The sequence below is a fragment of the Colossoma macropomum genome, unplaced genomic scaffold, assembly GCF_904425465.1.
Source record: "Colossoma macropomum unplaced genomic scaffold, Colossoma_macropomum, whole genome shotgun sequence".
NCBI classification, from domain to species: domain Eukaryota; kingdom Metazoa; phylum Chordata; class Actinopteri; order Characiformes; family Serrasalmidae; genus Colossoma; species Colossoma macropomum.
The window spans coordinates 14,488,840-14,514,358 of NW_023494792.1; the positions used below are offsets into that span (position 1 = coordinate 14,488,840).

General features: G+C 38.2%; 3 protein-coding genes across 4 annotated transcripts in view; all 3 read left to right on the plus strand.

Annotated features, from left to right (window-relative positions):
- Window positions 1-1,771: 1,771 nt before the first annotated feature.
- Window positions 1,772-6,002, plus strand: ubl7a (ubiquitin-like 7a (bone marrow stromal cell-derived)). The gene is made up of 10 exons (XM_036576126.1): window positions 1,772-2,226; window positions 2,345-2,464; window positions 2,751-2,833; window positions 2,920-3,004; window positions 4,065-4,122; window positions 4,290-4,423; window positions 4,609-4,658; window positions 4,748-4,924; window positions 5,466-5,576; window positions 5,823-6,002. The coding sequence occupies exons 1-10, from the start codon at window positions 2,043-2,045 to the stop codon at window positions 5,958-5,960; spliced, it is 1,140 nt and encodes a 379-aa protein (XP_036432019.1). The 5' UTR covers window positions 1,772-2,042; the 3' UTR covers window positions 5,961-6,002.
- Window positions 6,003-7,429: 1,427 nt separating this feature from the next.
- Window positions 7,430-13,635, plus strand: acot19 (acyl-CoA thioesterase 19). Of its 2 annotated transcripts, none has more exons than XM_036576128.1 (11): window positions 7,430-7,508; window positions 7,757-7,955; window positions 9,379-9,478; window positions 9,734-9,924; window positions 10,209-10,378; window positions 10,479-10,598; window positions 10,935-11,017; window positions 12,053-12,146; window positions 12,273-12,353; window positions 12,642-12,783; window positions 13,076-13,635. In XM_036576128.1, the coding sequence occupies exons 1-11, from the start codon at window positions 7,485-7,487 to the stop codon at window positions 13,204-13,206; spliced, it is 1,335 nt and encodes a 444-aa protein (XP_036432021.1). In that variant the 5' UTR covers window positions 7,430-7,484; the 3' UTR covers window positions 13,207-13,635. The 2 variants fall into 2 exon arrangements, with proteins under 2 accessions (XP_036432021.1, XP_036432020.1); XM_036576127.1 differs by having other exon boundaries at window positions 7,457-7,520.
- Window positions 13,636-18,608: 4,973 nt separating this feature from the next.
- The window catches only part of lamb4 (laminin, beta 4), a 31,082-nt gene continuing 24,171 nt past the window's right edge, over window positions 18,609-25,519 (plus strand). Inside the window, 3 exon segments of the mRNA XM_036576129.1 lie at window positions 18,609-18,842; window positions 21,829-21,892; window positions 22,304-22,461. Of these exon segments, the coding sequence (XP_036432022.1) occupies window positions 21,856-21,892; window positions 22,304-22,461 (195 nt within the window). The 5' untranslated portion in view covers window positions 18,609-18,842; window positions 21,829-21,855.

Consider the following 25,519-nt stretch of genomic DNA (forward strand, 5'->3'; position numbering starts at 1 on the left):
GACCTGTAGAGAGCGTGTGCTGGGGTATAAATGCAATTCATGGTGGTTACATACAGCATTGAGAGTGGACAGATAACACTGCATTCACATAGCTGTTTATATTGCCTTGTACACAGAGTCCAGACCTTAACATCACTGAACGTGTTTGGGATTATGTGAATTGTGAGAAGCAGAAATATGCAACCAACTTCTTAGACTGAACATTGGAGGTATGGAAAAATATCCCTGCAGATGTATTAAAAAAAAAAAACTGAAAGCAAGCTTCCTGAAAAGAAAGAAAGCTGTAATAAAGGCAAAGGGCGGACATTAAATACTGAACAAAAACATCATATTATATCTTGAGGCTTCTGTGTAATCTTCTGGTAAACATATATTTTCTTCTTTTTTCCTGACACTGAAAAATTAATAACATGTACTTAATGGCTATTTTCACTAGAAATAAATTAAATGAAGGGTGTCTCCACAGTACTGTAAATATCAAATAAATATTTCATCTTATAGATTAGATTAGCCTCAGAAGTAAAAAAGTATCAGATCAGGTATTGGTACTGGCCGATACTCAAGGTTTCAGCATTGGTATAGGTATGGAAAAAGAAAAAGTGTTATAGTGCCAGAGTTCTATTACTGGTGTGATTCCGGGGCAGGAGCACACACTCCATTGCCTCCAGCACTTCCGCAAACATGTTGTTAGATACACAGGCAGTGCTTCACTAGGCTTGGCTGAACTGGGTGTCCCTCTATTCAGGGTGAGAAATGTGTGGGCTGTTGCCTCTCCCTGTCATGGCTAGCATGCCCTGCTTCCCCCAGGCTCTGTCAGCCCTGCTCTGCTGAGTGGTGTGCACCGTGGCAACTGGCACTCACTGAAAAGCATATCCAGCCAAGCAACCATCTGTCATTGTGAATAACAGCGTGACAGCACAAATACAGGTCTGCCTGACGAGATATTCCAACTAGTGGAGAGATTATGACAGAGAGAGAGGACTTCTAACTTGTTTAATGAGTGAGATGAGTTAATTAATGTTAATCAAATTATATGTAGGCTTTAAAACACCAAGTGTCTTATATTTAAACTGCTCATCCAACATTACTGCTGAAATCAGGGGTATTAATACGAGGTCTGTCTATAGTAACAGCCTCTTATGGAAGGGCTTTACACTAGATGTTGGCACGTTGCTGTGAGGATTTGATTGCATTCAGCAACAAGAGCATTAGTGATGTCAGCTGCTGATGTTGGATGATTATTCCTTTTCAACTCATCCCAAAGGTATTGAATGGAGCTCTATCGCATGAGACAACCCTTCCAGCCCACGCTTGACATTGGGCATGGTGACCTTAGGCTTGTGTGCTGCTGCTACAGAGCATTCTGTTCTATTGGCATTGCATTTCCGTGGAGATTATATAAACTGTGTCTGTAAATAAATGCGAGTCAGCAATGGGTGAAACTTAAAGCAGCTGAATACACTAATTAGGAGGGATATCTGAGTACTTTTGCACATATATTGTATATTTTATGATAACATATAATGCTACTACATGCAGATTTTTAAGAACCTCCAATGAAATGAAAATGCTCTAGTCTAAGCTACTTTACTTATTTGGAGGATTTACTGCATTCTCATCATAAATTCTTCCTGTTTGCTTTGGCTCACATTGCGCTCACAAACAACATCGCCCTCGTCCGTTCATAAGAGAGCAATGCAGTCTAAGTTTACGCAGCGCGTAAAACTGCATTTCCCAGAAGCCCCGCGAGGTTCACTGCTTTAGTTACGTCGTTACGCACAAACGAAAACAGAAGGATTTTTCCAGTTTGCTTCTAAGCTTTGATGAGGCGGGTGCTTGTGTCGTTTTGAAGGTTTAAATGCATCAATTACTGGATATGATTTGTTGTTTATTCTAAAGGCAGTAGATTCATAACACCTTCACTCGTCACTCAAAGCCGTGTTGTCAGAGCATCTAGTCTCGGCCAGCCAGCCTGCCAAAAGCGCATGTTCATCCAGGAGTAGCGGTAGGTCCTTGACTGGGCTAACTTACTGGAGTCCGAAATGGCTGTTCCTGAGTGGCGTTTGTCGCTGAAGCTGATAGACCAGCCTTCTCTTTCAAAATCTGTGCTCCAGTTTCCGGACACTGAGCCTGGAGACGTCCCACCTGGCGAGTATCGGGTAGCCACTCTCAAGCAGCTTGTTTCAGCGCAGTTACCAGACGCTATTCCGGACCCCGAGCTTATAGGTGGGTTCATGATTGTAATGTTCGGTGCCTTTTCATCACAGCTTTGAAATACCCATCCTGTTAGTCTGACCCACTCTTCCCTTATGATGCAGAGGCCTAACGGTGTTATGTTTCACAGAGCTGGTGTACTGTGGCAGAAAGCTGAGGGATGAACTCACTTTAGACTCTTACGGGATCCAGTCAGGATCTACTGTACACATCCTGAGGAAGTCATGGCCAGAGCCTGAGATCCAGCCTGGTAGGCACCTGCTGATCCAGAGTTGTACTAAAGTGCCCGTCCCCAAGCCTCCTCCTGGAGATCTATTTTCTTGTGAAGTTTAGTTCCATTTGGCACCTCCTGCTCCTCCTAACAGCCACTCAAGAACTTCTGGAACCTGAGTTAATAATGTGGTAGATTGGGGCTGGAATTAGATTCTGCTGGAAGGTAGATCTCCAGGACCTGGGCTGGTGCCCATTGCATTAAAGAAAAAAGGCAAATCGCAAATCACAAATGCCATAACAAATTGTGCTGTCTGTTTTTTCAGAGCCGGTTGACAGGGTAACAGCTGCGAGGGAATTTCGAGTCTTGCAGGCAGCTCTTCATACCAGCACAGCCTACAGAGACTCGGTAGGGTCAATAATAGGGTCAGATCTTGTATGTGGGGGATCCAGAGGTCTTTAAGTTGATTTGTTTGTTTTTATTTTTCAACCTAGGTTTTCAAGATGCTGAACAACAAAGAGTCTTTGGATCAAATCATTGTGGCAACGCCTGGTCTAAGTAGTGATCCAATGGCCCTAGGTATGCTACTCATTTCTTAATAATAAGGGGAATTCCACCATATTTTTAGATGATCAAGATGTAAATAAAGTCATTCTTTGACTCTTTGTGTTTTGATGTGAAATGCATTATGCTAGAGAGCTGTTCACAGTACTGGTGGTAGTTTACTCCTTCTAAAAGCTCCCTCACAGACGGTTATTGCATGAAATGGGTATGGATTCACTGCCTGATGACTGAGACATTTTTTATGATATAAAAATTTGGTTAAGATAAAAAATTGATCATTTTTTAATGTATCATCACTATCTGATAATTATTTATTTTTTTGTTTATCATCTGTACACAGCAATTTGTACACCTTTACATCATGTGAAAATTTCATGATAAATGGAACGCTAGAAATTCTCCAAAATTGCTTGGAATCCAAAAAAAGCTTTCTTATATTAATTTACATTAAAAGTAAACAACTGTCCATCTTCTTCTGTAAAGCAGCATGGACAATTGTATTCTGAGAGGTACGTGCAGCGCATTCTAAGGCAAAATAGCCTTTTTAGATTTTTTTTTTTTCAGATTTACCGCAATTTTACCATTATCAACATTACATGTAAAAACGCAGGAGACTTGTGTAGGTTCGATGTTCATTTTGGATGGTAAATAAGACTTCTGTATTGCGCTGTAGACATTGTAGGTACAGGTTTCCTGGTTCCTATAACCACTATTGTAAAGTAATCATAGTTGGCAAGTTTCTCAAGTGAACCATTTCATATCAAACCACTCTGAGTGACCTTTTATTTACATCTCAATGACTGAAGTGTCTATAAATTTAAAAAAAAATCTAGTGAAATTCCCCTAAACTTTGTTAGCACTTTTGAGAAACTGTGCTACATTAGTTGTACGTTTTGTACTTTATTGTGACATAAAAAATCTAGGGTGAGTTTTTTAAATTATATATTTATTGCTATGACATCTTAACTCTTGCAAAGAATGTTCAGAGTGATACATATACGGATCCAGTGGTGATCCTAGTGCTGTAACATTAATGCAAACCTGGGGCTTGACTTACATACATGATGTTTTTTAGGTGTGCTTCAAGACAAAGAACTCTTTGTGCAATTCACAGATCCTAACATGCTAGACACGTGAGTAGATCAAACGCCTACCTAAACAATTCCCCAGCTTATTTCCTTCTCACAGTGTGCAAAGAAAGAGTCAACCCCCAGTGCTCTGTTCTGAAGAACTACACACCAGTTTTGGAAATGCTTCAGATGAATTGGTTTTACTTCCCCATGTCTTTTGTTTCCACTAGGCTTATTAACTCTCACCCAGCACTGGTTAATGCCATTATTCTGGTGCTGCATTCTGTAGCTGGCAGTGTGCCCACACAGCAGAGTGCCAACTCTTCCAGAAATGTGTCCTCCAGCTCCTACAGTGACATGCCAGGTAAAATGTTTCACATTTAATCCGTTTAATTGCAGTTATGATGTACTATTACAGTACTGTTATGGAATTTATCAGTTCACAGAAACAAATTACTGTAGGTTTGTGGGTTTATAATTCACACAGGCTTATAATTACAATTCCACAGTCATACACTGTTATCAGAGAGATGCTTCTTTCTATTGCAGGAGGTTTTCTCTTTGAAGGCATGTCTGACGATGAGGAAGAATTCCAGTCGGTTAGTCATTACAGTCTATGCTCTTTTGAAAACATATTCATCATGCAGAATCTGCACTGTTAACTGTTAACTGCTCTGATGTGTAATAGGGGAATCGCGGTGGGCCATCTTCCAGTTCTACAGGCTCTTCAGGCTTGAGACCTGCTACATTAGGCTACAGTGGGGCAGTAGGACCCAGACCAATCACTCAGAGTGAACTGGCTACAGCCCTGGCTCTCGCCAGCACTCCCGAAAGTAGTGCTGTTACACCTACCATAGGAAACCAGGTACTCAGTTATTAACATGTTATGCCAGCCTTTGCAGCAGATGTAATGTTCTTCTAATTCTACTTATAAAACATTAAATTTTGATGGACAACCTAATGCAGATTTAATCTAAATATTATTTAAAAGTGTTTTGGCTTTTTAATCGAGCACTTTGGACATGAGCAATCAATGAAGTTAAAGAGCTGACTGTCAGCTGTCATTTAAATATACATTAATCCATGTTGGATGACAGAATAAGAAATTATAGTATATATCATTCATATTTATCCTATTCTGCAGTTGTTTTGGGCTTTGAGCTCTTGCGGCAAATGCAGCAGACACTTTTGAAGTATTTATTTATTTATACACTTGCTGTTAGTGCCTGGCAGCATGGGAACCAAAACAAATTCTTTGGAAGTTAAGCAGGCCAACATATGGCTGACTAGAAGAAATCAGTCCAAGAAGATGTATGAAATGCCCCATCTTACTTATTTCTGCTTTTATTTTACGTCAGAGGTTTAGAATGTGTGCATTCTAATTTGTGTTTCTATGTCCCTGTTAGGGTGCTTCTTCGGGGGTTTCCCCTGTCCCTGCAGGAACTCCTATAACAAATGACCTCTTTAACCAGGCCTTGCAGCAAGCCTTACAGGTGTCTAGCATATCCTCCCTTCAAGTAAGTAAGCACCCGCTGACCATCATCATTTTCATAATGCGCAGAGACTGTTTTATTAAAAGCTTTTGTCTTTATTCCAGAGGCAAAACTGTAATAATCCATCATTAACAACTATGTGTATTACTGATATGACCGATTCGTATTGTGTTAAGACTAAAAAACCTAATATGAGGGATGTGAATTATTGTTATGTGTACCATCAGGACAAGGCTTCTGTAGCTGATCTGTCTGCATGTTTATTTTCAGAGTCAGTGGCAATCTCAGCTTCAGCAGCTTCGTGATATGGGGATCCAGAATGAGGAGCTAATCTTGCGAGCCCTGCAGGCCACTGGGGGAGACATCCAAGCTGCCCTGGAGCTAATTTTTGCTGGGGGAGCCCCATAAGTCTCTCTGGGTCACACCCACTAGAAAGTATAATCACTGATTCTCCATTGAAACAACTTTATGCTGGATATTTGAAGCAATTACTGGATATTTGGACAGTTATTCCATGTTGAATTTTTCTGTCTTCAAAATACAAGCTACTTGCACTTTTCCCTGAAATGCTAACATAGATGTTTTATTTATTTTAATATCACAGATGATGTGAACATATTATGTCTTCTTAATTATGGCAAATGATCCTCTGATGTTGGCGTTTGTGATGCTTCCCTTCTGTGTATTCTACCTGCAGTACCATCTTAGAGTACATTGATTCTGTTTGAAGTTGTGAGCCTCAAGCACTCAAGATTGTGTTTTAATGCAGCAGAATCAATTATAGATATGGAGTGTAGAATGTTGGTGTCTGTACACTACACACTTGTCACTGGGCTTAAAACTCAATACAGGAGATTAATTAACCTACATGGTTTGGTTTTTCATTTGTTTCTATTGTGGCTTCATTCTTCTGTGGACAAAGGATATATATTGTAGCTTTAAGCAAACACAGCTACACAAATAAGCCTGAAATAGACTGAAATAAAGAAGCAGAGGTTAAAACTACTCAGGGTTGAGGATTTTAGTTGAGGACAAATCTAAATATTTAAGTCTATTTGAAGTTAACACCTTAAAAAGGTTCCAAGTACGGTTGTTTCCATTACATATACGCTAATATTGAACTGTTAGTTTAGTTTCAAGTGTAAAAATATTATTTACAATGAAAATAAACTGACTGATTTCCTAAATTTATAATTACTAAAATGCGCCAGGAACAAAATCATTGACGTTATGCGGCATCGTCACTCAGCAGTGGTGGAGTACACAAGGCTGCCATGTTGGAAGAAAATCCTCATTTTTACGAGCACTACGGGCACTGTGAGTCATTGTGAGGAGCCGGTTCTTTTGGGTCCGATCACAAAAAGGAACCATTTCTGTGGATCTAAGTCGGCTATTATTATTATAGCTTAGCTTTTTATTATTATTGTAGAGAATATGCCTAAAGGTTTCATGTTTCCCTACACCATTTCCCCCAGCATCCCACACAGTTCATTTAATCCATTAAAGCAATAATAGACACAAAGATAAATTGACTCAAAATGACTCAAAATTCAAAAATTTAAGGTGGAGATTAAATGTCAGCGTTTTCCATGTTGGGCGTGTGGGTTGCCAGATGACGGTGACCTGGCAAAATGTGTAACGGCAGCACTGGCCACAACTGTCTTGCGTTGGTTGCAGTTGTTGCCCCGGTATTGGAAAAATGATAAGATGCTGTGTGAGAGACGTATGTATACGATGTATACATCTAACGTCGGGCAAAATGCGCAATATTAAATTTAGGCTATTTCACCGCCTATTTTAGACTGTTGCCAGGTGACTGTGAATTCGCAGTAATTGTGTATGCGTATCTGGCAACCCAATATGGAACTCGATGAAATTGAATCCCTTCCTCAAACATTTTCAAGTATACGGCATTCCAGCCTCACTATCTCCATGGACTGGTGGCTCTTCGTTAAAGTATGTCCACAGGTGGCGTCCTTGACCATAACCAGCCTGCTTTCTTATTGAATATGCCGAACGGTTTACCCATTAACTGCACTTAACAAACTTTGCAGATAAGGGTTTTTAACGAAGAAAATCTGAACTTTGCTTGGAGTACCGCGATGAGGGACAACACCTGGGCCATGTTCACTCCAGTGCTCCGCTTTAACGTTCGTGTGATTAAGCTGAGTTTGTCTGAATTGCTTGTTTGTTTTCATCCGTAGAAAATGGCCGGTGAGAGACCCTGTCCTTTACTCTCTGTTCATCCGTCTCGCTGCCTGGTGGATGAGAAGTTCGAGGTGCTCTGTCAGCATTTACTGCCCGCTCTGCAGGTCACTCTGCACGCGCTTCTGCACTCAGATGAGGGAGACTACTGGGAGGCGTTTGGCCATTACCTTAGTGATGCGGCCGGCTCTGTCAGAGGTAGCTGTTTAACTGTCTGTCTGGTTGACAGAGGTGGGTGGAGGGGCTTCCACCTCTGCTTCTGCGAAATACTGACTTAAGTATGTACCTTTCCAAAAAAAAAAGGAAAAAGTATCAGGTCAAAAAGTACAGAGTAAGTTTTATCTAAACACCTGCAGAGAAAATTAGAGCATATATCAACATAGGACCTCGAGTTGGTTTGGCTCCAGTCTTATGTTTTTGATGCACTTGGTCTAAAAAATTGATGAATTGAATTTAGTTCCTAATTCCTCATTTTTCTGTTTATTTTCATTCTGGTATGTTGGAAACAGCATATTTTGAGCCCTTGAGCTGTATCATCTTTATTTTGGACAGAGAGTGCATAAAAAGAGAAAAAAAAAGTCCAGTAAACCTCACTCATGCTGATAGATGCTAGATTTAATAAAGTTACACTGCAGTTCTGTAGGTTACTCAGTTCCTGCCTAGTTTTGTGATCTGGTATCTTTGTGTTTCTACTTAATGTGTTTTTTTTCTGTTGTTGCTGTTGAAAAGTACTCCTTTTCTGGACTCTTAATTTTGTCAAAGTAACAATACTTTTATTTGAGTGTGGGTTTAGGCCAGTCTGCCTACCTGAATGTTATGTAAGGGAATAAGCACAAAAGTTTATTAAGTAAAACATAGACTTCCTTTCCTCTCAGATATGCTTGAATATGTGTAAATGAGAAAATGTGACTAGTTGGTAGTTGGTTGAAATACTTTCCTCACTTTATCACTGTTAGTGTTCAACATGCAAGCTCTAACTGAGTATTCACTCTGTCTCAGTTTCTGAAGATGCCAGTCTTGGTGGGTCGTACAGCGGTGTGGAGCCCATTGCAGTGTGGAGCCCATTGTCTTAACCATTTGACAAAATACATTTGGTTGTGGCAGTTGGACTATTGGCACCACTGTTGTACTCAACAATTAGTCAAATGAGATCAGCCAGGAACCAGTCTTTCCACACATGACAGGCATTATTAATTGGATGTTTTGCCTATTGTTGCCAGTGTAACAAATCCTCATTTGTCTTCAAAGTAGTAACTTTGAAGGAGAAAGAAAAACTGTAATGTAGTTCTGTAAGTAACTCAGTTCCTGCATAGTTTTGTGATCTGGTATCTTTGTTTTTCTACTTAATGTGTTTTTTTTTGTTTGTTGAAAAGTACTCTTTTCTGGACTCTTAATTTTGTCAAAGTAACAATACTTTTATTTGAGTGTGGGTTTAGGCCAGTCTGTCCACCTGAATGTTATGTAAGGGAATAAGCACAAAAGTTTATTAAATAAAACATAGACTTCTTTTCCTCTCAGATATGCTTGCGTTCATGTAAATGAGAAAATGAAATACTTTCCTCACTTTATCACTGTCAGTGTTCAACATGCAAGCTCTAACTGAGTATTCACTCTGTCTCAGTTTCTGAAGATGCCAGTCTTGGTGGGTCATACAGCGGTGTGGAGCCCATGGGCCTGCTGTGGAGCATGAGACCAATTCCTGGAAGCAAGCCAGGCCTCAGGTTAACTTTAGCAGTCTTTAGGGCAGGGGTGTCTAGTCTTATCCTCAAAGGGCCAGTATGGCTGCAGGTTTTCAGTTCAGCAAAACAGGAGAAAACATGATTAATTGTTTGAAGAATGAGACCAGCTGAATCCTGCTTGTTTGGAATGAAAATCTTGATGGGACACCCCTGTTTTTGGACTCCTGTACTGCTTAAAGGGTGATCATGCATGCAAACGCTATTTAAATTTTTTTAAAATGTATTTTCTTTTGAAAGATTGCGCAAGAAGGATGTCTTCAAGCCCACTGATGTGTACATATCTCTGTATGAAGGCCACCTAAATGAGGGGTTCAAGGATAAACGTCCTCTTGCCTCTGTTGTGGCACAGCGATGGTACACGGCTCCTGGAGTCCAGAGGGTAGAAGTCAGAGAGAAAGGGTTAAAGGGAACCCTTTTCATACCCCCAGGTATCACTGACAGGTGGTTAGGTAGATGTTGAAAGTATATATCTGTAGTTCTTAGACAGTCCTATAGTACTACAGTTCTCGGTGAGATACTAGTTTACATAGTTATAGCGATATTTTACATTTTTATTGCTGTTTATCTAGGAAGCTTTAACAATTATCTTATCTCTAAACAGCATATCAGAAAAATGTGTTGAGATTGGTTTTACTAGTTGATAAGTACAACAGCCAGTAACATGGGTGATGTGAAAAGAAGTAGTTTGTTTCTGGATGAATGTTCTTTCTAGGTCCTGGCCCTTTCCCTGCTCTGTTGGACCTGTGGGGTGGAGGAGGAGGCCTGGTGGAGTTTCGCTCTGCTCTCCTGGCCTCACGAGGCTACGTCTCGTTATCTTTGCAGTACATAGGCCTTATGGGTGCTGATGGCAAGCCACACAATGTGGGCAGTGACTACTTTGAGGTATTGGTCTTTTAAATGATGACATGTAGGTACTGTAATTGTACAAAAAGAGATACAAGGTTATGCACTGCTGCATTGTGTTGTCTCTTATCTCTCCCAGGCTGCCTTCAGTCTGCTGAAGCAACACCCACAGGTGTGTCCTGACAGAGTGGCCATGATGGGTTTGTCCTTTGGTGTCTCTGTGACCCTGGGCATGGCAGCATATTCCTCCGTGATAAAGGTTGACCAGCTTAAGCTCTTTTCACATTTATCTTTATTATAGCTTTGTAAACACTTTGGTAATCTTCGCCCTTGTTCTCAAAGCCCATCCTTTATTGAGGGAATTGCTCATTTGTCAGAAGACTATCTGTGTATCTTAGTGATTTTGTCAGTGTGTGTTTTAAAGCTGGTGTATCATCATCTACTATAAAACTACACACGTTTGTTCTTATGAGGTTCCTTCCTTTTAGTGCCGAGTATAGATATTTAATGTCTCTAAATGTTGTTGCCGTAAATGGCATATAGCATGACAACCTATTAACCAGATTTTTTTTTAAACTTTTACACTCTTTTTCAGCCAAAGTGTGTAGTCTGTGTTAGTGGAAGCCATGTTATGCCTGTCAACGGATCTTTGGCTGATGTCTTTGATGAGATCAAAAAGTAAGTGACATTACTGACTTTGCATGAAGGCTGAGTGATTAGTATGTGTACGTTCAAGAAAAGCTACACTGGCCATTTCTTTATATACGCTTTCTGAGTGGTTGATTCAAATCTAATCACTTGTTTTAACCATTTGACAAAATACATTTGTGGCAGTTGGACTATTGGCACCACTGTTGTACTCAACATTTAGTCAAATGAGATCAGCCAGGAACCAGTCTTTCCACACATGACAGGCATTAATTGGATGTTTTGCCTATTGTTGCCAGTGTAACAAATTCTCATTTGTCTTCAAAGTAGTAACTTTGAAAGAGAAAGAAAAACTGTAATGTATTAACTGTAATGTGTGTATATAAATATAATGAGATTTTGTTCATTAGATCATTTCTAATGGTCCATTCCTCACAAAATTTAATTGACATCTGGTATTTTGTGAATGGTGTTAAAAATTAAAAAAGCCAAAAAAGGAGTTATGAGGAGTTTTGATATGACAAAGACTAAATATTACATAATGAGCTAAGAGAGCCTGAACTTGTGGTGCAACATACCTGCTTCTTTTTGGTGTTTACTGGTACGTCTCTGCATTATTTTAATTGCTTTTACATTATAATATTAAACAGTGTGCTCATTTTTAATAATGTACATTTTACATAGAGATTTTTACTTAGAGATTACCAGTTTTCACACATTTACAAATGGTCACCATTAATAAAAAAACTACTACTTTTGATTGTCTCACGTGAGTGCCAAATAATTATTTCATTTTTTAAACCAAAACCTGACCAGTTTATGGTACTTAAACATGTTTGTTAATTTAATTCAATACAATGTATATACAGTAAACATCTTTGTATAATTCTGGCCAGACATTCTTAATTTTGGTCTCAAGACTCATTAGCTTGGTGGCCTGAGTGGCCGGTACAGATTTATTGATCTTTCTAGCCCAGCATGCAAGATCGGTTGGGTTTGTATATTCTTTCTGTTTTTAATTTCTGTTTTGATTGCAAATTTTTCTTGCATTCTTTTGATTTTAAGGAATGTCAAGAACACCCGTTATGATGAAGAGCAGAGAATCATTTGGCGAGATCTGCTGCTGCCGATACCAGACGACCCTTCAAAGAAAGTTGAAGTGAGGATTCCCGGAAGAGTCTCTGCCACATTCTATTGATCATCATTTTATACATTTTCTGATGTTCAGCAGTTCAGGATGCACACAGTTATGCAATCTCTGTTTGTGTAACTCTGTTTTGACCAGATGGGTCGCATCAAATGCCCTGTTTTATTGATTGTTGGCGAGGATGATCAAAACTGGCCGGCATCAGAGTCTGCAGAGGATGTAAGAAGATGCACTAGTGTCATTTCCTGATCTGTCTTTTACTGATTAATATGTTAATTTATCGTTATGACCTCTTTAAAGTAATTGACATTTGCATGAACTGGAATGTCACACTCACAGTCCTGGAGACCATACCATTGCTGTTTTAATGATTTCTGCTATTCAGCTCAATAATTCATAATAAGATGAAACATTAAGGCTAATCTGTTAATCTAGAGAAAATGTGCAGTGTTGTTATGGAGTACAAACCAGGGTTAAAAAACCAGTGCCTCTTTCTTCCACTCCTAGATGAAGCAGATGATGGAGCAAGCTGGGAATAGTCACCTGTTGACCATTCTCTCCTACCCCGAAACCGGCCACCTCATCGAGCCACCCTACAGTCCTCATTTCAGGGCCAGCAACTTCATGTTGTCAGAGACAAGGAATAAAGGTAAACCTTCAGTTTGAATATGTATTGAGGTTTGAGTAGTAAAGATCCTGATCAGTTTCAAGTTTTTCAAGTAGACCAATCAGTTGAGAAAACTCTGTGTATGGGCACTATGCTATTTCAAGTGCAGCTTCCTGGAGTGCAACAATTTTTAGATGATTTAGTTCAGCCCTTTTTACTTATTTTAAATAGATCCGTCTGTATAGATCTGGCACACCAGCCATCATCCCCTGTACTATTCACTGCACGTGTATTCTGAATTTAGATTTGATGGATGTTGTGGTTTTTGTTGCAGTGGTCGTGCTGTGGGGAGGACACACTGTGCCTCACAGTCGAGCTCAGGAAGACTCCTGGCACAAAACCCTGGCCTTTCTGGAGCAGCATCTCTACAGCAGTGCCACAGTGGCACCCGGGTCCAACCACTGAGAGCAAATATGTTGTGAATCTCACTTTTGAAATTCACGGGTGAAAAGTCTTCATCAGTTTCACTGTCACAGTTTTGTCTAACAACCATTGTGCCTTATATCATCTGCATTCCAGGTTTAAAATATTAACCAAATATTAGTTTGACAGTCTAATTATGCCTAAAATATTATGTAAAATGAAAAAAAGAAAGGAATCAACAGAATATGGTGTATTCTTCAAATTTACATGCACATGTGAATGCTTATAGTTTTGAAAAAAGGCAATGATTAAATGATGCACATAAAACAAATGAATATGCACAATATTGTTAATGACTTTTTAGAATCAACAATATTTCTTAATGATATAAGCAACAAATGCTGACCTTAACAATTATTTGATAGAGGAAATACAATTTCACCTTTAATAAACTGACTCAGTTTAATCTTACTTGTCTGTTTACTTTGGAGCAATATCTGAAAACGTGACTTAATATCCTGAGGCATTCTTGATTTGCAGCCACTGACACAGTGTACATGTGTGGTGAACAAGTGCTGTAGAAGGAGCTGATCTTTGTCCACCTCAAGGCAAGTGTAGCACTGCTCCAGAAAAGGCTGCAAGAATGTCACTCCATATTTTTCTAGCAAAAATAGGGCACTCGAGAAGGTGGTAAAGAAAAGCAGTTATGTACATTTCTTTGCTAAATGTAATGATAGTAGAATATTATAACACGCATTATATACCACAAATGTCATGTATGTATATCATGAACTGAGCTCCTGAATGGAAATTCAGTTAGTAGCATTCTGAAGTTGAGTAGTAGGGATGTGTAGGCTATATGATGTTAGCTTTGGCCATTTAATTTAACAGAATCAATGATTTTCAAGTCATTCCAAAAGAAGATGACCTTCTGACCTCAGGTGAGCATTAGTAGTAGGATGGTGTAACACTGAGAGTGCAGATATGCTAGATGCACTAGCAACACATGACCTAAAAACAAATAGATGAAACAACAGTTTGTCACTTGCCAAAAAAAAGAAAAAAGCAAGTATCTCCAAAATGCTAGTTTTGCCAAATGAGACAAAACTATTCTTTACTTTTTATGTAAGTTAATCTAAAGAGATTTTATTCCAAGCATTTCTTTTGCCCATTAATCATGAAATGTCCACAAAATGTAAAGGACGGCTGCTGTGCTCAAATGATACAGAAAAATAAAAAGCAGAAAAAATTGAGATCCTTTATTTTCACAGCGTCAAAATACAATGACAGTGAAATTAATCAGAACTGAGCACAAAAGTCCAAAGAGAAGATGAAAATCTGGGCAAGAAATTAGACATTTGACATTCATTGCAAGAATTAAGACATTAACCACATTCGTGAAATTTTATCTGATAATTACTTTCCAAAAATCAAGTTGCGATTAACAATACAAATAGTCTTTTTTTGCTCATCCACACAATGGAAAAAAACAGCCCTACAATTGTACTTATTTCTGCTAATGCCCAGATGGGATTCTAGTAGTTTGTTGGCACTAATCTAAGAACAATTCAAATGAACATTTTTTGGTCATTATAGAGCTTGAAGCTCAGGAGACAATAGGAAGGTTTTACCCTGTTGCAGTTTTGCTGTGAAAGCAGTAAGACCTGGTACAGATAACACCCCCTTGTTTAGGCTGCTGTTCATATTCAGTCAGTGACATATCTTGGACCTCAAGGTCTAGAGCAGGGGTGTCAAACTCAACTACTAAAAGGGCCAAATTAAAAAATCTCAGCAGATCCGTGGGCCAGCTGTGTTTTTATTTCATTTTTACTTAACGTTTTGCCATGACCTAAACAGGCCATTGTTTATTCCAAATATGCCAAAACTGCAACAGCAAAATGGACATTGGATACAAAAATAATTCTAAATAAAAATCAATTGTTTTAGGTAGTTTTTTTTAACTGCCTATTTGCGTAAACTAGACACCAGGCATCTTTTCTTTTTGTGTAACCACTGGTCCATAGATTGTTGTTGTGGGTCAGAATGCACACTGTGTTGCAATGGATGTTGGGGTGTTGGCTGATTAGCTTTTTCGCTTCCTGGCTGTCAATACAATCCCAAATGAAGATAGAAACAGCTAAAGCATAAATAAACGAAATTTCTCATCGCTGCCATCTTAACATGTTACGACACCAGTCGGAAGTTAAAACTTTGGATATTTCGGAAACTAAATTCACGTTCTGTTTGTTAAATAAATATATGATTGTGAAAGCCATCAACTGTGCAAATTAATTGTAGTCTAGCGGAAATGTAATAATTGTGACAGGCCTAGTTAAATGATCATGCTTGTGGCCCAAGGTTGATAGAATCACTCAAACGTAGCTTCTCATTACTGAGGATGTGCTGCTGCCTCTGCCTGTAACAGATACTGTAAAGGAACTGCCTTGAAAGATGGTCTCTTTACTTCAAGATGTATTTTGCAAGCAGTGATCACAGAATTGGGTGCCTGTGCACTGAGAGTTTTATGTATTTAACAATAGATTATCTGGCAGCACTCCATCTCTCTGAGCTCTCAGTGTCACAGAGTTCTGTTGTATAGTAAAGTCCCCTAGCAGGTCTTGTGGTTGAATTTCTCAAACAGCTGACGAGCATCCGCATACGTTTAATAAATGCATAACATATGCCACACAAGCCATATACGTAAATACACATTTTAATATTTCCATGTTGACTGACGTCTCCTGCCTGTGCAGGCTGCTGACTCACTCGTTGTAGCAGCGCTGGTTGATTTAACAGTTCTTCTTCTGAAAATGTTCTTTTCTAGTTTGGTAATGCACAGTTCCACACATTAACTGAAATCTTACACATCTACTCTTTTGTCTTCGGTTTAAAAATCTTGCTCATTTATTTCACTGTTCATTTTACATTGTGAAAGAAGAATGTCTGTGCACACTTCGGGTCATGGTCCATTTTGCAGAAGCCTTGGCAGTTTTCCTCACTTTAAACGAAGCAAAACATTTTAGACTTCATTCATATATTTGTTTCATTTCAACAGTATGTTTCATACGTTTAGAGTTTCTTTAGAGAACGACAAACAGATGGTAACAACATAGAGGAGAATCTTATTTACACTTTAAATAACAGGACAGTATATCATGTACCAGCTAGTTCAGCATCTACATGGTAGTCTCACAAGACTGACCTCTGAGGTTGAGACTACATAGTCTACATAGTAGCATTTCAGAGTTCAGGTTTCAGAGTTAATTTCTGTGGTGTTTTTGCCACAGTGTACTGATGAGGTCTAGCTGTCTGTAGTTTAATGATTTTAGCATGCTCCTGTTCATAGGAAGCATAATGTCTCCACACTTCCAGACTGGTGGCCCTTTTGCGTGATGGTGAGAGTGGAAATTGACAATTACTACACTGGCAAAAAAAATCATCAGAAAATTAATAAACAGTACAACCAATATGGTTTTATTCTTGATATTAACTGTCTGTGTCTGCAGCGCTGGTGATAAATGACTCCTTTTGTGTGTTTGTTTTAAAAAGACCTCTGAGCGCTCAGCACAGAGCGATAGATACTCATTTTCTGTTCTAGGACTTGTGAAGCCTAAAGACCTTTACACACCCAACATGATTTATTTGTGCAGTATTTTTAGATGAAAGTAAATTAAATCAGTCACTTGTATAACTGATAATATCCTGCACATCAAAGGTGATTTTATGAATGTTTAAAATGAGACATTATTTTATTTGTGCACTGTTTGATATTTGTGAACTTTCACTGGTAACAGGGTTTGTTTCTCCTCTGCTTCCTCGCAGGAGATCTTAGCAACTCCAATATCAGCTCAAATAGGTCTCAAACAGAATTACAGACATCCAAGTCCAGCTTCTGAATGAATAAATGAAACTCTCCACGCTCCTTTCACCTCAGAATCTTTGCTTTTGACTTACCCTGTTTATAAGAATTTATCCAGCAGGAAAAAGGAAATGTTTTACTTTGACAATGTGTCTACACATTGTTAAAAAAATGAAAAATGACTGCAGTACCCTAGCAGTACCAAGTGGCTCACTTGTTGAAAACCACTGCTCTAAAATAGATAAAGATAAAAAAAAAGTTAAAGCAAATTTTCACAATATAATTCCTTAAATATGTTGTCATCCCAAGCACTGTTAACAAGTCTTGAATTGCATGGAATGACTTTTTTAGTTTTAATGTTATGTACATATAGAGAAACTGTATTGCAACTATGCATTCAAACAATTAATACTATTATTACTAATAACAATATATTGTATTTATAACTGCTTTTATACATTAAAGTTCAGACCAGAGAGCTTTATAAATAATGAAGCAAATTAAAATCAGCAAAGGACAACAGAAAATAGAGAAATAAAAACTTACAAAGCTTAAAAATGCAATAAAACTTTTTTACTAATTTAAACTTTTTTTTTTTTAATTTTTATAGAAATTTAAAAATAAGAAAGAATAGTGTTTTATAGTTTTTTAACCTGCTTTTTAAAATTGATTGCAGGAAATACTTGACAAATGTCTTGTGGGATGAAATTCCACGGTTTGGGAGCGTATACTCTAAAAGCAGCCTCGCCACTTCTTTTGTGTTTTGTTCTCAGGGCAGAAAGTAATCCTATCTCAACCATTTTGTAAGCTTTGCAGTCCACTTTGATCCTCCATTTACATCAACCACCAAAAATTCTGCACACACATATATTGAGAGGCTGAAGTAGTAGTACTGAGCAGCTCTGATAGATAAATGAACTAAGCATTAGTGTGCTCTCCTGCTTGTTAACTACTACTACCACTGTAAAAAAGAGGCTGGAGGGTGCAGGTTCCCGTCCCTCAGTGAATCTTCCCTCGCCATCTCCATCCTTTCTCCCACTCTTTGTGCCTTACACTCCACCGTGACAATCATAAATCAGCTGTCTGTGCAACATAATCCTTTTTACCACAGAGCCCTGCGGCTCCTCTCCCTCCTCTCTCACTCACGCTCATGCTCATCTACTCTCGGGTATTCAGGTGTGTCTTTACATGCTTCACCTTTCACAGTAGTTGCTCCACAATCCATTGCTGCCCTACACACTGGGGAGGGAGACTTCACTAGGCAGTGAAATATTGCTAGAACTTTTGCTGCACGGAAATCTTCACTCCAGTCCTGAACAGGAACATCACTAGAATGTAAGTGACAATTATAGAAGTTTTACTCTTAAGATATCATACATACATTCTTGTCTAATGCTTATAATAATGCTTATAATTGCCTCTGCACACCATTATCAGACAGATATATATATATAGATATATATATCAGTTACCTGAAATGTAATGCTCTATACATATTTACCATACATTATTCTCTGTGTTTTCCTTATTTTGTGGGCAGTCATCTCTCCGAGTTGTTGTAGAACCTGAGAGTTCACTGGTAAACTCTTACAGCTGCTTCTGTTGATTGTATTTAAGTTGGTATTGTACTGCAATGTGTAAATGTCTTATTGACTTGTTCAGTGTTGTCCTGTAAATGTATATGTGTGTGTTTTGCACTGAGGCTCTGGGGGAATGTTGTTTCATTTTACAATATAGCCATAAACAACTTCTTCATCTTGCTCTTCTCAGGAGAGTGCTCTAACTGCAAGCTCTGTAAAGCTTCACATCACCTACAAAGGTATGCATGCTAAATCTCTCCTTTTTAGTTTAATGATTGTGACTGAATGTCCAAATGTATTTTTGTGATTCACTCCTCAGTTCTGTTTACAGAAGAATTATGGGTTGGGACTGGTGGAGCATGACTCAGAATGAAGATTTTTGCATCAGAATGCACTCAGGACATAGAAATGTGTTTTCTATTCAGTGATAATGTAGCCTGTGCAAGGTTTTGTAAGAGCATCCGTGTTTCTTGTACTTTGAAATTGCACATTGTGTATTCTACACAGCGTGACAAAAGGACCTGGGGAAAAAATGTAGACATAGATTTCATTTGAAGTGTCAGTGATAAATATGTGGCACGTTGCCTGGTAATTACACAAGCCTAGTTCGGTTCAGTTAGAACACTGTAAAATATGAGTTATAACTGTTATGAGTACAAATATTTAAATATAATTTAAGTCTTTAACTTGTACTTAGCACCGTATTTGCAGACAGACTCAGAATCATTGGTAAGTTTCAGTGGACCTGGGTCATTTAGCACAAATCATTTTGTAATAGAACCATACTGTGGGGTCCAAAGGTCTGAGACCACTAGTGAAAATGCTTCCATTTTCCATTCTTTTCCAGTTGTATACAGAGCATAACAATCTGAGTGAAAAGTAGAATATTCTAAATGTTTACACAAATTTCAGAATTTCTTAGTATTTGATATGATCTTTTTATACAAAGGCCTTAAAGAGAAATTCCACTGATATTTTTTTTTCTAATAATTAAATGGCTTAGATATAAAGTAATTTAGAGTGGTTTGATGTGAAATGCTCTGTTCCAAAGAACCTTACCGTGTGAGAATTGATCACAGTGGTGGTGATAGGAACCAGGTCTCTGAAATGCATTGCCTGACCCCTGAGACAGTGATTTGAGAGTTTTGGTCTAATATACATTGTTTTAAAATCCATTAATGGATAGGAGAGGTACATGCAGAGCATTATAAGGCAAAATACTACCCCAGTCTAACTTTTTTTTTGACTTACTGCTGTTTTTCCATTATCAACATTGCATATAAAAACACAGAAAACATGTAGGTTCACTGGTCATTTTGGATAGTAAATAAAAAGACTGTGTTTGTGTTATAGATGTTGCAGCCCCTGGTTCCTATCACCACAATTGTAAAGAAATCTTAATTAAGATGTTTGACTACAGTGGACCATTTCACACCTCATTTTATTCTGAATGACCATTTACATCTTAACAATTGACTGATAAAGAAATTCCTCTTTAAGATGGTCAGTGTCACAAATTTGCATAAAAGTGCAGAACCTTGTATATTTTTTCATTTTGTTCATCATAACTGTGCTTTGTTTAAAAATGTTCAAGTTCTAAAAAGTTGTTTTGCTTATTTTCAGGTATAATTAAAAAAACCCCTAGATTTTCAATAAAGCCTCAGAACTTTTGTTCCTGCTGTATCTAGTGTATAATAGTCTCTCATCTATTTTACCAGTATATAGTCAGCTGTAGAATATATTAGGGCAATCCTATGGTTCTTTGTTCAGTTCCTAAAGGCTGTAAGCATACACCATTAGCAAGTTTTACTGGGAGAAAAAATATCAAATAACAGGTCTTCTCACAGAACTATAGGAATGACCAATTGAGGGTGGGACTACATGCATGTATATTGTACATTATGTATAAGTTCATGGACATGCATACATATTTTCTGGATGGTGGTTTGCAGTTATATTTGGATTTACGCATGCAAGTTGCATCGGTGTGTATGAGAAACTCAGTCTTGGAAATAAATGTTTCTGCTGAAGCTTGTGTTTAACATGCCTGTCACACTTTATAATGATGCAGATACGTGATGTCAGGCAGAATAAAAGACTTTTCTCAGCCTTTGTGTTTATGGACTCAAGAGCCTTGTGGAAAGTCTGCAAATGTCTAAAAAGTATCGATCTGGTTTCAGATTCTTCAGTATGTGCAAAGCAGAACTCTCAAAGCAATATTTCACTCCTTACAGCTGAAGGCTGCTGCTGCTCCTTCTTGACTGGAGAGCTCACAGGGCTGCACATGCACATGGAATTGGATGGCTTGAGGCCGCTGACATTTGAGAGACATTCCAGTCAGTTTGGCAAAATAAACTACTTAACTGACTGCATCTTTTTGAGTCATAGGCACAGTTTTGAAATTCCTAATTTCAGCATTACATTAATGAAAAGAGCATTTCTATAACAAAATTATATAAACAAATATAAAGCATACAGCTCAATTAAGGGGGAATTTAATTGATTTTTCATTATTTCTGCACAATTCAGTCACTGAGATGTTAAAAAAAGTCATTCAGAATGGTGTGATATTACCTGGTGCACTGTAAAGAAACCTACTCACTCAGATTTCTTTACAGTGGTGGTGACAGGAATCAGGTGTTAAGTTTTCTTAGGGGACTACTTTGCCTCACAATGCCCTGTATGTGCCTCTTCACCAAAAATGGATTTTAGAAATGTGTTTTAGGGCAAAACCTTCTCAAAACTATAATTAAATAATGTCAAGGCAACATATTTTCAACAATTTTTATAATACATTACTGTGAGGCAGCCTTTAGAGCCTTAAACTCCTCAGACCTTTGGTTCTTGTCACCACCACTCTGAACAATTCTTATTTGCTTATTTTCTCTAAAATGGAGCGTTCCTTATGAAACCACCCTGAATGACTTTGTTTACGTCTCAAAGACTTTTTTTTTGCAGATATTTTAGAAAATTGATGCAGTTCCCCTTTAAGCAGAGACCAGAAACAATACAAATACAACCATCCCTGTTGTAACAAGACTGTTTCTAATGGTTCGTTTGTCATGAAATGTTCACATAATATAAAGTGCAGCTAGTAAAATTATATAGTGTAAAACTACAAGAAAAAAAGGTTTTAAAATGACCACCATAAAGATGTAGTGCTCTTTATTTAGTTGATATTCTCCCACCAGTTGTTTATCTTTTCTTTACCCTTCCTTCCACTAGCCCACAGTTTTCAGAGCCACAGCAGCTATGGCCCGAGAGGAGATATCTACACTTCTGCTCCTTAGTGAGTCTGTGCCTGTTTGCTCTGACATTGCTGGAAGCTAACAGAGAACTTACCTCTAGATGCCTCATCAGAACAAACATGCAATCACTTGCCGAAATACGATGGTTATCCATTATCTTCTTGCTGGCACTTGCTCTCTTCTGAATTTGAGAACTGTTTTTGTTTGAAACTATGAGTTAATTGGCAGAATATGTTTTGCTTTAAGCTAACTGCTGACAAATGAAGAGTGGTGAAATTTACCTTTAATGTTTCTCTTTTTTATCCTCTTTCAGCTGGGTCTGAAGAGGTGGTTTCATTAGTAGCATGTGTAGCTCGTAGACAACAATAAATAATAATTATATCGTACTGAAAAATGTGTAGGTTCATTTCATCAACACTACAGCTGAAATACTTATTCTTCATCTTTCATAGTGTTGCTGGTGCCTGCTGATCTTCAGGAAGGCTGTGAGGGGGGTCTGTGCCACCCGAGCCTGGGCGATCTTATGGTGGGCCGTGCTGCCCAGCTCTCTGCCTCATCCACTTGTGGACTAAATGGACCACAGAACTATTGCATCCTGGGATACCTGGAGGTCAGTGTGCAACATTCTATCTGGCTTGTGAGGAGCATTGTATTTATCACACACACACAAATTAATGTTCTGCACTTTCTCTCTAACCTATAGAATTATTCAACTGTCTGTCTATCTATCTATCTCTCTCTCTCTCTCTCTCTCTCTCTCTCTCTATATATATATATATATATAATATATATAGACATATTTATGTGTGTGTGTGTGTGTACATATATATGTATATATATACATGTATATATATATATATATATATATATATATTATATATATATATATATATATATGAGCTGTCTGCCTTGTATTGTACCTCATTTAGAAAACAGACTAGGCTGAAACACTCTTTATAATGTCAATTATATGTCAATTATACGAATGGGAGGGGTGAAATTACTGTAGGCTAAACAGGCAGATATATGTAAATGTGTTGGTTTTTCTGAAATCACAAAAACAAAGAATTCATGATATGTCATTTTTTGCAGCTTGGTTTCCTAACATGGGAGTAAATGATACAGTCTAAAACTTTAACTGTGTTTATATGGAACATGCAACTCTTTTATTAAAAAAAAAAGCAAGGAAAATTTGGTTTAGCATTAGATGGACCCTTTCATTCAGATGTGCACATTATTTTTACCTGAATAAAACATATTATTTCAATATAGTTATTAGCAAATTAGGAAAATTGTGTTGATGTAAAGAACTTAATTCAGGTAGAAATTTTGTACAATCAAGTAAATTTATCACATTCCTTCTTTAAATGTTGTCTTGTTTTTTAACAGTTCTAGACTGGTGGTACACCCAAAAATGTAAAAAGCACAAGTTGCATACTGGAGCTGCTCACTGAAGTGTTTAATAAGTTAAAATGCAGACAATTCACTGATTACACAGACAGTATATTATAGTGCTGCCACCTCCAATTATACATTTAAAATGCTTTGAAAAGGTTTTTTTTTTTTACTCTTTGACAGACTCCAAAGTTATTGCCTCGTACTCTATTGTTGTGCCTTCAGGCGAGGCACTGCATACTGTGCTGCATTGGGGATTTTGCTACGTAGCGCCTCTTTTCCCTGCAGACAGACCAGGCCTTTTGCTCTTCACATAAGTCGGTGCTTTATAAAAACATAAAGCCTACCATGACCTAACCTTTCCAGAATAAAATCCCATCATGAAGCTGGCAGTTGTCAGCAGTGCAGTCTGGAAAGATAAAAGAGGGAGGAAGCAATTGTACCCCAGTGTAGACTGATAGCACTGTGGCCAACCCTGTGGATGCATACTGCAGACATGTTCTGATCTGCCAGTGTTATAGGTTGTTACTTCTCCTCTCCCTAAAGACTAATTTATGCCTGCTTCAGTTCTCACTCCTGGCCCTCTCCACGCAGGTGATACAGGCGGAATGCTAGGTGTGTCTCCCAGGACTTAGTTTGTCTTTGCTCTATTTTTGTTGGCCTGAAAAATCAGTTCAAGAAACAGTTGCTTCAATAACAACCAGTGACAGCAATATGAAGCCAAGTATGAATTCCTCTGTGCTAATATAGCAGCTATTTTAAAGGGATTACTTTGGAATCGAACGGGTCTCGTCTTCACATGTCCACTCATGAAAAGACGTGCCATCAATGCGTTTGTGTCATGTTTGCGTCTGTAACAATGTGACCCATTTTTCCTACATTGCTTCAGTCTGTCATGCTAAATGTAAGACAGACCTGATGTGCCCTATAGCAAGCCAGTTTATTTTGTATAAAGAAATCTGTCTGCTCTTCTTTGCATAATGATATACTGTATTCAAACACAGTACTGTGCAAAAGCAGATTTATTTTCCAGTCAAAACAGCCATTAAGTACATGTTCGTCATTTTTCAGCTTCAGGAAAAAAGCAAGAAACATGTATTTAGCAGAAAATTACACCGAAGCCTCCAACACTAAATATAATATCAAATCTATCAATAATTTACTTTAGATGGCAGAGCGTTTTTGACCCAGCGGCTATTTTGGGTCCTGAAAATATGGTTTTCTGAAACAGTTACTCCCATATTGTGCATCAAAAACACTGGTGAGTAGTTCTGTCATTGCCAGCCCTGTTTGATTTCGGAGTTCAGCTGTAATAAATGAAGGACTGTTGGAGGACTCTTGGGAATTCAAGCTAGGCTAGGTAACTTTAGCTGCCCAGCTCTACCATCTCTTCCACTCTCCAGGATCTGCTCTCTCAACAATAAACTGGACCACCTCAGACTACAGACTAACTTCCCAGCTTGAAGTCCAGGACTGCTGCTTTTTTGTTTTACGATTATTTATTATTCTGTATATGTATTGTATAGAAAACAAATGTCTAGTGTATTTAGCTTTTATTCTGTGTTTATTGTAAATTTTGCACTCGCTTCACACTGTTGTGTATCTGCACTCTGTGCGGTCCTGTGTAACATACTGCTGTTGTGTGTTGCACCAGGCCTGAAGAACGACATTTTGTCCCAATGTATACAAGTTATATTGAGGAATGACAGCAAAGACCACTCGACTACTATTGTGTAATTGACTGTCAGTTTAACTCCTCCATCCTTTTCCAAAGCAGCTTTCACTGACATTATGTTCCTCTTCAAAGAGACACTAACATTCATACAAGCAACTAACCTCACTTTAGCTGCTTTGCCATGTTGACAACTGTGCAAGACCTGGTAGACCACCAAAACTGTCACCATTAGAAAAACAGTACTTAAAGCTTTCATCTTTAAAAGAGAGGAGAAAATCAAGATCCACTCTTACTTCAGATCTGAAAAAATCCAGAGGTGATTCTGTCTTTGCTTTGCTTTGCAACTGTGAGAAGACAACTCAACACTGAGTCTGAATGGATGTGTAGCTGTCAAGAAATTTGCACGAGAACTGTAAAACTGAACATCTGAGATGTGGAGTAAGGTTTTATCAACTAATAAACTGATGAGTCTAAATTTTTAACTGGGATTACATGGATTGTGAAAATGAAACAATGTGGCCAGTGTAAGACTAAACGTGGCAGGTATGGAGAAATAACTCAGCTGATTTCTTTGAAAAACTGAAAGCGAGTCTCCTGA